A 15,123-nucleotide genomic window follows, 5' to 3' on the forward strand; every position below is an offset into this window, starting at 1 on the left:
CAAGGGGCCACAGTTTAAGAATAAGGGGTAAGCCATTTAGAACGGAGATGAGGAAAATCTTTTTCAGTCAGAGAGTTGTGAATCTGTGGAATTCTCTGCCTCAGAAGGCGGTGGAGGCCAATTCTCTGAATGCATTCAAGAGAGAGCTGGATAGAGCTCTTAAGGATAGCGGAGTCAGGGGGTATGGGGAGAAGGCAGGAACGGGGTACTGATTGAGAATGATCAGCCATGATCACATTGAATGGCGGTGCTGGCTCGAAGGGCTGAATGGCCTCCTCCTGCACCTATTGTCTATTGTCTATTGTCAGTACCCGCAGTGTCTACCGTGGCCATTCTTTGTGTGGTGCTTATATTTTCTTTTAACTGTGTAGATTAATGAACTCGTATACTCATGTGATGAAACACTTTATTGAAAGTTTAATGTGTTACGCTTTTAATTGCCCCCGTGTTGTCGTGTCCTCCCATTGCAGAGGGCCTCTGCGATCTCTGCCACCGTTAGTGATGACAACAAGATCACGGTGTCTCTCCAGCCGCAAGACGTGACCAACGGATCCTCCCTGTATTACGTGAAGATCACGCAGTCCATTAACCTGACCAGCTACAAACTCCAGTTCGAGGACTTCAACCACACCCTCCCTCCTCCCGTGGTCTTCAACGCCTCCTACCACGGCATCTACTACTTGGTCACTCTCCTGACCGGAAGCTCAAAGTCAACCATTAAGCCAGTGCACTTGGTCGCTGTGTTAACAAGTAAGCTGTTGTTATTGCTCCTCAACAAGTCAATGTTCATCGAATCACTCACAGATACAGCTCTATTCCACGGAAGGGTCTCGACTCGAAACGTCGCCCATTCCTTTTCTCCCAAGATGCTGCCTGACCCGCTGAGTTACTCCAGCATTTTGTGATACCTTTGCTTTATCCCACAGAGTCAATGCCAACCATCGATCACCATAGACTACTGGTTCTATGTTATCCCACTTTCCCATCCACTCCCTACACACCAGGAGCAATTTACAGAGGGCCAATTAACCCACTAACCCGGACATCTTTGGGAAATGGGAGGAAACCGGAGAACTTGGCGGAAACCCACGCGGTCACAGGGAGAACGTGCAAACCCCACGCAGCCAGCAGCCGGGGGCAGATGAGACTAACGTGGGTGGGGAGTCTTGGTCGGCATGGAGGAGTTGGGGCAAATGGTCTGATTTTGTGATGTGTGACTCTAGTGTGCTACCTTGAACATTGCAGGTAGAGATGACCCTTATCAAGGCAACACTGGAGAGGCACAGTGGCGCAGCTGGTAGAGCCGCTGCTGCACCGCGCCAAAGACCCGGGTTCAATCCTGACCTCGGGTGCTGTGTGTGTGTGGAGTTTGCACCAAAGGGAGTCACAATGGGCTGGAGTAACTCAGCAGGGCAGGCAGCATTTCTGGAAAAAAAAGATGGGTGGCATCTCGGGTTGGGAGCCTTCTTCAGTTTGCACGTTCTTCCTGTGACCGCCTGGGTTTCCTCCAGGAGCTCCGGTTTCCTCTCGCATCCCAAAGATAAGCGGGTTTGTAGGTTAATCGTCCTCTGTAAATTGTTCCTAGTGTGTAGGGAGTGGATGAGAAAGTGTGATAACATAGAAGTAGTGTGAGCGTGTGATCAGTGGTGGGCATGGACTCGGTGGGCTGAAGGACCTGTTTCCATGCTGCATCTTTCAATCAAAATCAACATTCTGATTTACTGGCTAATCTTAAATGACATTTCCTCCACAAGACACGTTAAATTTCAGAGGACATTTATAGTTAATAGCACCCCGCTCACTTCAAATCTCATCAAGGACTTCAACAATCGACCTAATTTACTGGCTGGTAGCTTGTCAACTGGCAGCTAAAATGTTGGTACATTCATTAAGAAATGTTCGAACATTCAGGAACTTGGGTTTGCTTCATGAACAAATTGTTGCATTAATGTGCGTAAAGGAACTGCAGATGCTGGGTTATAACAAAGATAAATGCAAAATACTAGATTAACTCAGCGGGTCAGGCAACATCTCTGGAGAAATGGAATAGGTGATGTTTTGGGTCGAGACCCTTCCTCAGACTGTCTGAAGAAAGGTTCCGACCCGAAATGTTACCTATTCTTTTTCTCCAGGGATTCTGCCTGAGTTACTCCTGTATTTTGTGTCTGTCTTTGTTGCATTAATTTGTTGCCTTGACGTATGATGAAAGAATGGATCAACTGGGCTAATATTCTCTGCAATTTAGAAGGATGAGAGGGGATCTAAAAGAAACATAAAATTCTTAAGGGATTGGACAGGCTAGACGCAGGAAAAATGTTCCCCATGTTGAGGGAGTCCAGAACCAGGGGTCACCGTTTAAGAATAAGGGGTAGGCCATTTAGGACTGAGATGTCCTCGTGCATCAGACACTGAAAGGAAGCATGCAGGTACAGCAGGCAGTGAAGAAAGCCAATGGAATGTTGGCCTTCATAACAAGAGGAGTTGAGTATAGGAGCAAAGGGGTCCTTCTGCAGTTGTACAGGGCCCTAGTGAGACCGCACCTGGAGTACTGTGTGCAGTTTTGGTCTCCAAATTTGAGGAAGGATATTCTTGCTATTGAGGGCGTGCAGCGTAGGTTTACTAGGTTAATTCCCGGAATGGCGGGACTGTCATATGTTGAAAGACTGGAGCGACTAGGCTTGTATACACTGGAATTTAGAAGGATGAGAGGGGATCTTATCGAAACATATAAGATTATTAAGGGGTTGGACATGTTAGAGGCAGGAAACATGTTCCCAATGTTGGGGGAGTCCAGAACAAGGGGCCACAGTTTAAGAATAAGGGGTAAGCCATTTAGAACGGAGATGAGGAAAATCTTTTTCAGTCAGAGAGTTGTGAATCTGTGGAATTCTCTGCCTCAGAAGGCGGTCGAGGCCAATTCTCTGAATGCATTCAAGAGATAGCTAGATAGAGCTCTTAAGGATAGCGGAGTCAGGGGGTGTGGGGAGAAGGCAGGAACGGGGTACTGATTGAGAATGATCAGCCATGATCACATTGAATGGCGGTGCCGGCTCGAAGGGCCGAATGGCCTACTCCCACATCTATTTTCTATGTTTCCACGTGATCTGGTGATTGATTAACTGCCTGAGGGAGTAAGTAGAATAGTTAATTATTGTTGAATCATGACTGATTAAATGGTTGCTGCTTTTATTTGGTTACCCCATGGGTTGGTGAAGGAGTGAATTCTCAGTGTCCTGTTCATTCACCTGCATCAATTGAATCGTCTCAAGCTTTCTTGGTTGCAGTTTAGTTCCTCCTCCACATATAGAACTCTTTAGCCCACAAACAGGCCCTTCAGCCCACCCTGACCATGCTGGCAAATTGGGCCAATACCATTTGCCTGCATTTGGCCAATGTTCCTCTAAACCCTTTTCATCACATCTTCCCCAACCACCAATGGGCCATTATGGGTTGCACCCTTCCTTGGTCATCTGTTGCTGACCATGCTTTGTTCTGCCTTTTGTTGCCCCCAGGTCTAAATCTGTCCTCCACAGATATCTCTCGTAATGTATTTTTAAAAGTTGTAATTGCATCTGCTTCCATAGCTTCCCCTGGCAACTCATTCCAGGTGTGGACTATTCTCTGAGTGAAAATTTTGCCCCTGGGGTCTCTTTAACTCTCTCCCCTTTCAACGTAAGCTTGTGGCCTCTAGTTGTAGAATCCTCTCGCCTGGGAAGTGTTCACTTTATCCATTCCCCTCATGAACGTGTGCCCCTCAATCAGGTCACCCCTCAGCCTCCTACATTCCAAAGAAAGAGGGTCCCAGCCTATCCAACCACTCCCGATGACTCAAGCCCAGAGCTCCAGGTACCATCCTGATGATTCTCTGCTGCGCTGTTTCCAACTCAATGACACCCTTCCTGTAGCCGGGTGACCAGAATTACACACAGTGCTTCAAGTGTGGTCCCACCATCCACTTGTACAGCTGCATCGCGATGTCCCAACCTTTCAATCATGGGAGCATTTCTTGCCAGAAGAGCGGGGAGTTGAGGAGGTCCCATTGCTCCAGCTGTTTGCAACATCTTGCATTATCATTCATAGTTAAAATAACAGTTAGTACTTCTGTCCAAGCAGGCCTGTTGAGTACCAGTGGTGAACAAAGAATACAGTCAGAGTCTTTTCAGTTTAGTTTAGAGATACAGCACGGAAATAGGCCCTTCGACCCACCAAGTCCACGCCGACCAGTGACACTAGGGACAGTTTACAATTTCACCATGCCAACTAGCCTACAAATCGACACGTCTTTGGAGAGTGGCTGGAAACCAGAGCTCCTGGAGAAAATACACTCGGGTCATGGGGAGAACGTGCAAACTCTGCACAAACAGCAGCCGTAGTCAAGATCAAACCTAGATCTCTGGTGCTGTAAGGCAGCAACTCTACTACTACGGCTGTGCCACCTGTCTAGGAGTCATACAGTATGGAAGCAGGCCCTTTGGCCAAACACGCCCATGCTGACCAAGATGCCCCCATCTACACTAGTCCCACCTGTCCACATATAGTCCATATCCCTCTAAACATTTCCTATCCACCTACCTGTCCAAATGTTGTAAATGCTGTTATAGTACCTGCCACAACCACCTCCTCTGGCAGCTCGTCCCACACACCCACCTGTGTACATAGCTCGTCAGGAATTCATTTAGTTGCTAATGGTTTGCGATTAAATGTAAAGCCAAATGTATTTGGAAAAAAAACCTAAATAAAATGTTGGCAATTACTTATAATGGAACTACTTATGTAAGTGGTTCCAGAGACAGAATCTATACATTGATATTGGCGAGCGTTAAAGTCGGGAATGATTGACAGGAATTTTTTTAAAGTCTGGATCAAGGGACTGCTTCCATCTCCACCTTCAAGGGACCCGTAGATCATAGAACAATATAGCACCGGAACAGGCCCTTCATCCGAACATGAGGCCAAGACCAACTTTTATCTGCCTGTACATAATCCATATCCCTCCATTCCATCCATCTCCATGTGGCTATCCAAAAGCCTCTTAAATACCACTGTTATATATGCCTCCTCCACCACCACGCCTGCAACTGCGTTCCCACCACAATCTGTGCAAAAAGTAAACTTGTCCAACACATACATGTTCATTAGGTCATAAGTGATAGGAGCAGAATTAGGCCATTCGGCCCAAGTCCACTCCGCCATTCAATCATGGCTGATCTATCTCTCCCTCCTAACCCCATTCTCCTGCCTCCTCCCCGTAACCCCTGACACCCGTACTGATCAAGGTTAGTAAATGTTCTTGTTTTCTAACATCTCCTTAGAACTTTGCCCCTGTTTAAGGTCAAATATTTGAATTGATGCGCTAATATAATATTGTTCGGTATTATTCATCAAAGAATTCAACCTGCATAATTGTGGTTTAGGATCTATTTTCATGGAGGTGGATCATAGAACAGTACAGCACAGAGACAGGCCCTTCAGCCCACAACATCTGTGCCGAACATGATGCCAAGACCAACCCTTATCTTTTATCGTAACCAGCATCTGCAGTTCCTTGTGTTTTTGACGCAGTTAGTCTCCACAAAAGGCACCTTGTTGTTCCTTGTCGCATGCACTAAAGTATTCTATCTGTAACCGGAACTTTCTCTGTGTTTGTTAGAACCACTTCCTGTCAACAGTGTGGCAATCTACGACTTCAAACAGTCCCCACAAACCGGGGTCCTCTTCGATATCCAGTATCCAAAGCAAGCCACCAACTTTTTCTCAAGGTTAAAAATAAGCTACTTTGAAGGCAGCCATTATCGATCATCTCTCCATAAAGGTAAGACGCATCATCTAATTTCCAGCGTAAAATGACATTTGCAGTCCTTGTTCCTGGTGGAGTCACACAGTTTTATGTAGGGCAATAGACCCTTCAGCCCAACTTGTCCATGCCGACCAAGATGCTCTATCTAAACTAGTTCCATGTACCTGTGTTTGGTCCATCTATAAACTAAAACTCTCGTTTGTTTGTTTGTTTGTTCCTGAACTACAGCCACAACGGAACACGGTAGTGCAACCATTTTAGGCCCACCTTACTCACCGTCATCCCTTTGGTCCTTAATGGAAGAAGTTTCATTGAAATCGGTGTTATATTTTAAAAGCTATTCACATTTTAAAGTTTAAATCTATCTCCTAGGGAGGGAGGGAGGGAGGGAGGGAGGGAGGGAGGGAGGGAGGGAGGGAGGAAGGGAGGGAGGAAGGAGGAAGGAGGAAGGATAAGGGGGATTGAGGGGGATGGAGTGAGGGGAAGGGGGAGGGGGAGGTTGAGGGGGAGTGGGGGAGAGGTTGCTGCACCAATGCAAGAGAGGTTTGGGCCCAATGGGTCCACTTGGTCTAGTATCCCTCTAAATCTTTCCTATCCATGTACCAGTCCAAGCATCTTTTAATGGGTAGGTGTAGAGGGATATGAGCCAAACGTGGGCAAGTGGGACTAGCTTAGACGTGGTGCCTTGGTTGGCAAGGGCAAGTTGGGCCGAAGGACCTGTTTCCATGTTGTATGACTCTATGAATGTCGGTTTTAATACTTGTCACAACTACCTCTTCTGGAAACCCCTGTCTGAAAAAGTTGCCCCTTGGCTTCCTGTTAAATCTTTCCCCTCTCACCTTAAACCTTTGTCCTCTGCTTCTTATTTTCCCCCGCCCTGGGGGGAAAAGACTGCATTCACCCTATTTACCTCCCTCATGGTAAATATTTCCATTTAGTTTTCCATATATTTTTAAATACTTTCACGCCTAGCTAGAATTTGTGTATTAAGTTGGGGGCGGCACGGTGGCGCAGCGGTAGAGTTGCTGCCTTACAGCGCCAGAGACCCGGGTTCGATCATGACCATGGGTGCAGTCTGTACGGAGTTTGTACGTTCTCCCTGTGAACGCGTGGGTTTTCTCTGGGTGTTCCGGTTTCCTCCCACACTCCAAAGACGTACAGGTTTGTTAGTTAATTAGCTTCGGTAAAATTATAGAACACAGAATGCAGAACAGTACAGCCCAGGAACAGGCCCTTCGGCCCATAATGTCCGTGCCAAACATGATGCCAAATTAAACTAACCTCCTCCGCCTGCAAGTGATCCATATCCCTCCGTTCTCTGCCCATCTAAAACCCTCTTATATGTCACCATCACACCTACCTCTACCAACTAACCCTGGCAGCGCGTTCCAGGCACCCACCACCCTCTGTGTAAAAAAAAAATCCTCACTCCACATTTCAAGTCACAAACAAGTGTAAGACAATTTAAAAAGCAGGGTGTATTTTCTTCCCTTGAAAAAGAGAAGTTTCTTAGAAATAAGTTCATAGGTTCCTAAGTTCCAGGAGCAGAATTAGGCCATTCGGCCCATCAAGTCTACTCTACCATTGGATCATGGCTGATCTATCCTTCCCATTCTCCTGCCTTCACCCCATAAACCCTGGTATAACACCCTTACTAACCAATCATCTGTCAATCTCCGCCTTAAAAATATCCATTGACTTGGCCTCCACAGCTTTATGTGGCAATGAATTCCACACATTCATCACCCGTGTCCATCCACACCATACAAAGCAACATGAAGCTCACTCTGCTCAACATCCGGTCCCTCAACAATAAAAGCCTCATTCTGAATGACTTCATCCTGGAAAATAAACTGGACTTCCTCTGTCTGACAGAAACCTGGCAACAACCTCTGGATTACCTCTCACTCAACCTCACTACACCCAACGGATACTCCTACATCAATAAACCACGCTCGGAAGGCCGAGGTGGTGGGATTGCCGTAATTCACCGACAGGACTTCAAGATCAACCTCATCTCCATCTCATCTGCTCCGTCATTTGAACACCTGGCTTTCAAACTCTCTGGCCACACAAAATTAGTCATGGCAGTTGTCTACCGCCCTCCCAAACCACACCCATCATTCCTTTCTGACTTCTCTGACTTTCTGACCCAGTTCTGTTCTCTCTCCCCCTCAATCCTCCTCCTCGGTGATTTCAACATCCACATGGACTCCACTGACTCCACAATAACCGCTGACTTCACTGAAATACTCAACTGCTTTAACCTCACTCAACACTTCAATTTTCCCATCCATAACCGTGGGCACATTCTGGACCTTGTCTGCTCCACTGGACTAAATCTACATCACCTCTCTGGCTCCGACCCCACCCTCTCTGATCACTTAGCCATCACCATGTCTGTCAACATTCCCACCCCAGCTCCAAAGCAAAAACGCAAAATAAACTTCCGCAAGCTGAACTCTGTTTCACCTACCTCGCTCTCATCCTCCTTCTCTGAAATAATGTCCGCCTCTCCCTTCGTTGACCTCCACAGCCCCTCTGACCTCACTGACTACTACAACCGCACTCTCTCCTCCTGCCTCGACCAGCTTGCACCTATAAAAACCAAAACAGTTTCCTTCACCCACTCTGCTCCCTGGTTTACCCCTGAACTCCGCGTGATGAAAACTCATGCCCGCCAACTTGAAAGACTCCGCAACAAAACAGGTCTCACAATTCACTCCCAAGCCTACAAAGACCACATACAGCACTATAAAGATGCCCTCTCCCATGCCCGCTCCACCTACTACTCTCAAATAATTCACTCTGGCTCCGGAAACCCAAAAACACTCTTCTCTACAATAAACAAACTCCTCAGCCCCCTGGACACCATCTCCCAATCATTCACAGTTGACAAATGCACCACTTTCCTTTCATTCTTCCAAAGCAAAATAGACAACATCTACAGCACCTGAACCACCAATGCACCTGCTCCCCCTCAAACCACCTGCCCCCCCTTATCCTGTCAGCCCCTGCCTCAGTTCTCCCCAATCTCCACCACCGACCTCTCTGACCTCTTCACAGGAATAAAAACTGCCACCTGCTCTCTGGACCCCATCCCCTCCAGCTTTGTCAAGGCCTGCCTTCCTGCTCTCTCTCCACTTATCACTGCAACAATAAACTTCTCCCTGTCCACTGGCATCGTCCCGCCATCCCTCAAAATCGCTGCTGTCACCCCCATTCTGAAAAAACCTGGTCTAAACCCTGACACCCCAAACAACTTCAGACCAATCTCCAACCTACCCTTTCCGTCCAAAGTTTTGGAACGTGCTGTAGCTTCCCAACTCAAATACCACCTCTCTACCAATAACCTGTATGAAACTTTCCAATCCGGATTCCGCTCAAACCACTGTACTGAAACTGCGCTCCTCAAAATCACAAACGACATTCTCCTCTCCTCCGACGCTGGCAACCTCAACATCCTCATCCTACTTGACCTCAGCGCCGCTTTTGACACCATAAATCACTCCATTCTCCTCACCCGACTTGAAACCTCCCTTAACATCACCGGCACAGCCCTATCCTGGTTCAAATCTTACCTCTCTGACAGACACCAGTTCATCTCCATTAACAACTGTAAATCCCCCACCGCTCCCCTCCCCCAAGGTGTCCCCCAAGGCTCAGTCCTTGGCCCCCTCCTCTTCATCCTCTACCTGTTCCCCCTTGGTCAATTAATCCGCCGTCATGGTCTCAACTTCCACTGCTTCGCCGATGATATCCAGCTCCTCATCTCCACCAAGTCAATCTCCCCCACCACACACTCTACACTGACAAACTGCATCACTGAAATAAAATCTTGGCTTCAATCAAACTTCCTCAAACTCAATTGCAACAAATCTGAAATCATCATCATTGGTCCAAAAATGCTCGCCAAATCCACCCAAAACTTCATCCTCAACATTGATGGTCTCCCAGTATCCACCTCACCTCACATCCGGAATCTTGGAATCATCCTTGATCAAACCCTCTCCTTCGACAAACACATCAAACACATCACAAAGACAGCCTTCTTCCACCTCAAAAACATTGCCCGTCTCCGTCCATCCCTCTCCTCCACAGCTGCAGAAACCCTCATCCACGCCTTCATCACCTCCCGTCTGGACTACTGCAACAGCCTCCTCTATGGCGCACCCTCAAAAATCATCAATAAACTTCAATACATTCAAAACTCCGCTGCCCGTCTACTCACACACACCTCGATCCGTGACCATATCACCCCCGTCCTTTATAAACTCCACTGGCTCCCCATCCCCCAGAGAATCCAGTACAAAATCCTCCTCATAACCTACAAAGCCCTCCATAACCTGGCCCCATCCTACCTGACCGACCTCCTCCACAGGCACACTCCCACCTGCACCCTCCGCTCTGCCGCTGCCAATCTCCTATCCCCCCACATCCGGACTAAACTCAGATCCTGGGGGGACAGGGCTTTCTCCATCGCTGCTCCCACCCTATGGAACTCACTACCCCAAACCGTTAGAGACTCCCCCACACTCACCACATTCAAAACATCGCTGAAGTCTCACCTGTTCAGTACTGCCTTCAACCACTGAAGGTCACCTCACCTTCTGTCTCCTTTCTCTGTTCATTTATTTATTTACTTATTTATCTATTTATTCATTTCCCTATGTTCTCAAAATCTCTGTAAAGCGTCTTTGAGTATATGAAAAGCGCTATATAAATAAAATGTATTATTATTATTATTATTATCACCCTCTAACTAAAGCCCACATGAGACAGGCATTCTATTTGTTAGCTGCATTAAGGTGTTATGGAAAATAAGGATCTAAAAAGTCCTCTATTTTGTAGCACCATTAAAGCAGGCCTGTGGGTCACTCCAAAGCTGTGTAACATCCCTGAAGAATGGGGATCTTCAGTTCCAAGATCGCAGGAGGGGGATCAAGGGTTTCCCTGTGCAGCGGTGTGATGTGTCAATTTCCACGTTGGCCTGTGCCGAGTTCTCGCCACTGCCAACATTTGGCCAAGCAGCCGCAATCTTGGCAGCAGGTGGCTGCAATAAGGGAGTCTTGTTACTGAATTAATGGACACTACAGGCGTGTGGAGGAGATGGGGGAGTGATCGAAAAAGACACAAAGTGCTGGAGTAAATCAGCGGCTCAGGCAGCACCTCTGGAGAACAATGATAGGTGACATCTCAGGTCGGGACCCTTCTGACAGTTTAGGTCCTGGCCAGAAACCGTCACCTATCCATGTACTCCAGAGATGTTGCCTGACCTGCTAAGTTACTCCAGCGCTTTGTAACCCTTTTTAAAAAGGCAAAACATGACCGTTCTGTGCATTAAGCCATTGTGAACCACTTTTGGTTCCCTTTGTAAACCTGCGTATATATTCACAACCTTTATTAACTAAATCTATTGTGTTGGTTTCCCTTGAACAGATTTTCTGAAAGGCAAGTTAATTTTCAACACTTGGTTACCGGGGACATGTTACAGTAACATCACAGTGCAGCTGGTGGGAGAGGCTAATGTTAATAAAGTCCCACTCGTGGAGTACAGCGCTGTGGGGCATGAACCGAAACATCACCGGACAGGTAAAAACTCCTCTTCTGTGCCTCTCCGAGACACGACTCACAGATTGCAAGGAAAGTAGATTATAGCCCCGAGGGCTAATGGAATGAGTTAGATATAGCTCTTAGGGCTAACGGATTCAAGGGATATGGGGAGAGAGCAGGAACGGGGTACCGATTTTGGATGATCAGCCATGATCATATTGAATGGTGGTGCCGGCTCGAAGGGCCGAAAGGCCTACTCCTGCACTTATTTTCGATGTTTCTAAAGTAGGTAGTTATTGGCCAATTCAATCTCATCAATTAAGAAAGTTCAAAAGAGTAGCAGGGATGTAATGCTGAGGCTTTATAAGGTGCTGATCAGACTGCATTTGGAGTATTGTGTGCATTTTTGGGCCCCATATCCGAGGAGGGATGTGCTGGCGTTGGAGAGGGTCTAGAGGAGGTTTACGAGAATGATGGAGGTAGGGGCTTTGGTGAAAGTTCGCAACAGGTAGTTCTGGCTGAATTGTGTGCTCTGATCTGACTGCACCATTCCTGGCCTGAGCTGCCATTTGGAATTCTAACTAGGGGCAGTTGAGTTGAGTTGTTCAGAGATTCAGTGTGTAAATAGGCCCTTCGGCCTACCGAGTGCACAATGACCAGTGATCACCTGCACACTAGTTCTGTCCTACAGACTAGGGGCAATTTACCTGTAAACCAACTCACCTTTGAAATGTGGGAGGAAACCGGGGCGACTGGAAAAAGACCCACGTGGTCACGGGGAGAACGTGCAAATTCCACACAGCCAGCTCCCGTAGTCAGGATTGAACCTGCGTCTCTGGTGCTGTAAGGCAGCAATTCTACTGCTGCACCACCTTGCCGCCCTTCTGTAAAAAGAAAGCTTGGTGTCATCATTGAGAAAATCAAGGTAGAATAACCAGGCTAAATTGTGCCCTGAGCTTTTCATTTCAAGGTGAACAGCTCCTGGTTACTCTCATGGTGTGGGGTAAGTAACGCCAGCAAGGCCAGTCTTTACTAACCATCCTGGCCTTGCCCTGGAGCCTGGAGCTGCCATCTTGTATTGCTGTATCCTCTCCACTGAAAGTCCTTCCATATGCTGTGTATAGAGTTATAACCCCCCTCTCTAACTCCAGCTCCCTCAGGTCGGCCGACTTGGGGCTACTCACTATCCCGCGGTCTAGGCTTAAGCTCAGGGGTGACCGCGCTTTTGCGGTTGCAGCTCCTAGACTGTGGAACAGCATCCCTCTCCCCATCAGAACTGCCCCCTCCATCGACTCCTTTAAGTCCAGGCTCAAAACCTATTTCTACTCCCTAGCGTTTGAGGCTCATTGAGGAGGCGCTGTGAACTGTTTGTGTGCTACTGTATGTTTCATTTTTTTCCTTAGTACCTAATCAGATGTACAGCACTTTGGTCAACGTGGGTTGTTTTTAAATGTGCTATACAAATAAAATTGACTTGACTTGACTTGACTTGATAAAGCTGTACAGCACGGAAACAGTCCCTTTGGCCCGTCTTGCCTGGCTATGCCGACCAAGTTGGTATTTTGGGCTCGTCCCAATTGCCTGCATTTGGCCCATATATTCCTCCACACAACTTCCTATTCCCATCAGTCTGAAGAGGGGTCCCGAACCGAAACGTTGCCTATCTATGTCCTCAAGAGATGCTGCCTGACCCGCTGAGTTACTCCCAAACTTTGTGTTCTACAAAGAGAGAGAGTTAAATTTAGCTCTTAGGGCTAATGGAATCAAGGGATATGGAGAGAAAGCAGGAACCGGGTACTGATTTTGGATGATCAGCCATGATCATATTCAATGGCGGTGCTGGCTCGAAGGGCCGAATGGCCTACTCCTGCACCTATTTTCTATGTTACTCCAATCCATATATCTGTCTAATCTTGTCCATACATCTGAACATTTGGATTAATGTTCAAAATAGGTTGCATTTAAAATGTATCTGCTTCTATAGCTTCCTCTGGCTGCTCATTACAGATGCTATCTCCCCTCACCTGGAAAGGTTGCCCCTGAGATCCCTCTTAAACCTTTGCCCTCTCACCTAGAGCCTCTGGCTTTGGAATCCCCTACCGCAGGAGAAAGATGGTGGACGTTGACTTTATCCATGCCCCTGCTGGTCTTGTAGATGGTGTTGAGCAAGTGGTGCCAGGGTTTAGCGATGATGAGTGAATGTAGAACAGCATGGGAACAGGCCCTTCAGCCCACCATGTCTGTGCCGAGCGTGATGCCAAGAAGTGTAAGAAAATAACTGCAGATGCTGGTGCAAATCGAAGGTATTTATTCACAAAATGCTGGAGTAACTCAGCAGGTCAGGCAGCATCTCAGGAGAGAAGGAATGGGTGACGTTTCGGGTCGAGACCCTTCTTCAGTCTGAGATGCTGCCTGACCTGCTGAGTTACTCCAACATTTTGTGAATAAATACCTTTGTGATGCCAAGAATGTTGACATGTTTCCAAGTGAGGACCTTTCCAAGTGGGGTGTGGTGTGACGTGGACAACCTCTCGTCAAATTGAGAGTGTCTCGAGGTCAAAATGTTGAGTCAGGGAGGCAGGGTCTGACTCTGTTGAATTCTTCATCAGTGAGGAAACTTGACGCTTGTCGACTCTTGACTGTATTCTGCCCCGACAGTTCCCTATCCCCCGAGCAACGTGTCAATGAAGATCGTGTATGGAGGAAGCCAGCCCGGTAGTGAGCATCCTGCCGGACGTGACCAGTCTTCCCTCAACTCCAACAGTACAGTGGCCGAGGGGAGTAACGCCCTCGATACCGAGATCAGCGATCTGGCCACCCCCAGGCCGGTCATGTGGGGAAGCCATAGGTCGCCTGGAAAGCTAGCCGGCTGGGCACGGGAGCTGCAACCAGACAGTAAAGAGACCTCGGCGAGTGGGAGTGAATACCCGGACATAATGAAAGAGGATTCACAGCATGTTGTTTTCACCAACACAGACACTGTGGCCAACCTGGAGTCAGTTTGGCTCGTGCTCGAGTGGTTCCCTCCAAAACCACCTACAACGTTCGATGGCTTCAACATTTATATCCAGAGGCAAGGTAAGCTCAAACTGCCAACACTGCTGTTGTCAAATGCCAGCAGTATAGTCCACTAGAGACACATCCCCATCGAGTCCACACCCACCAACGATCACCCATTCACACCAGTTCTACGTTATCCCAACTTGCCAACATTTGGCCCATATCCCTCCAAACCATTGCTGTCCATATATCCGTCCAAATGTTTGTTTGGAGATACAGCATAGAAACAAACCCTTCGGCCCACCGAGCCCACGCCAGCCATCGATCACCCATTCCCACTAGTTCTGTGTTTACTTGTCCACACTTTCTTATCCACTCCCTACACACCAGGGGTGATTTACAGAGGGCCAATTAACCTGCAAACCTGCACGTCTTTGGAGCGTGGGAGGAAAACCGGAGCACCCGGAGGAAACCCGCGCAGAGACAGGGAGAACGAGCAAACTCCACAGACAGCTCCTCTCCCGAGGTCAGGGTTAAACTCGGGTCTCTGGCACTGTGAGGTAGCAGTCCTACCCGCTGCGTCGTTATGCCGCACTGTGTTTAGGTTCAACCCTAAACCTGTGACTTGGTCAGCAAACTGAGACTAACACTTCAGCACAAGAGCTAGGAACTGTAGCACTGTTGGAGGTACTGATCCTCCACTGACATGTCTGACTGAAATTCCAAAGTTTCCCAAATGGTGCATCCTGATTTTGTTTTAAATCGGCTGTATC

General features: G+C 47.8%; 1 protein-coding gene across 1 annotated transcript in view; it reads left to right on the forward strand.

Annotated features, from left to right (window-relative positions):
- Positions 1-461: 461 nt before the first annotated feature.
- Positions 462-15,123, forward strand: part of ptpro (protein tyrosine phosphatase receptor type O) — a gene marked incomplete at its 5' end in the record, with an annotated part of 77,537 nt that continues 62,875 nt past the window's right edge. The window contains 4 exons of the mRNA XM_078420077.1: positions 462-750; positions 5,651-5,812; positions 11,237-11,389; positions 14,009-14,428. Coding sequence (XP_078276203.1) covers positions 462-750; positions 5,651-5,812; positions 11,237-11,389; positions 14,009-14,428 — 1,024 coding nt within the window. The remainder of the gene's footprint in view (positions 751-5,650; positions 5,813-11,236; positions 11,390-14,008; positions 14,429-15,123) is intronic.

The sequence above is a fragment of the Rhinoraja longicauda genome, chromosome 23, assembly GCF_053455715.1.
Source record: "Rhinoraja longicauda isolate Sanriku21f chromosome 23, sRhiLon1.1, whole genome shotgun sequence".
NCBI lineage: Eukaryota > Metazoa > Chordata > Chondrichthyes > Rajiformes > Arhynchobatidae > Rhinoraja > Rhinoraja longicauda.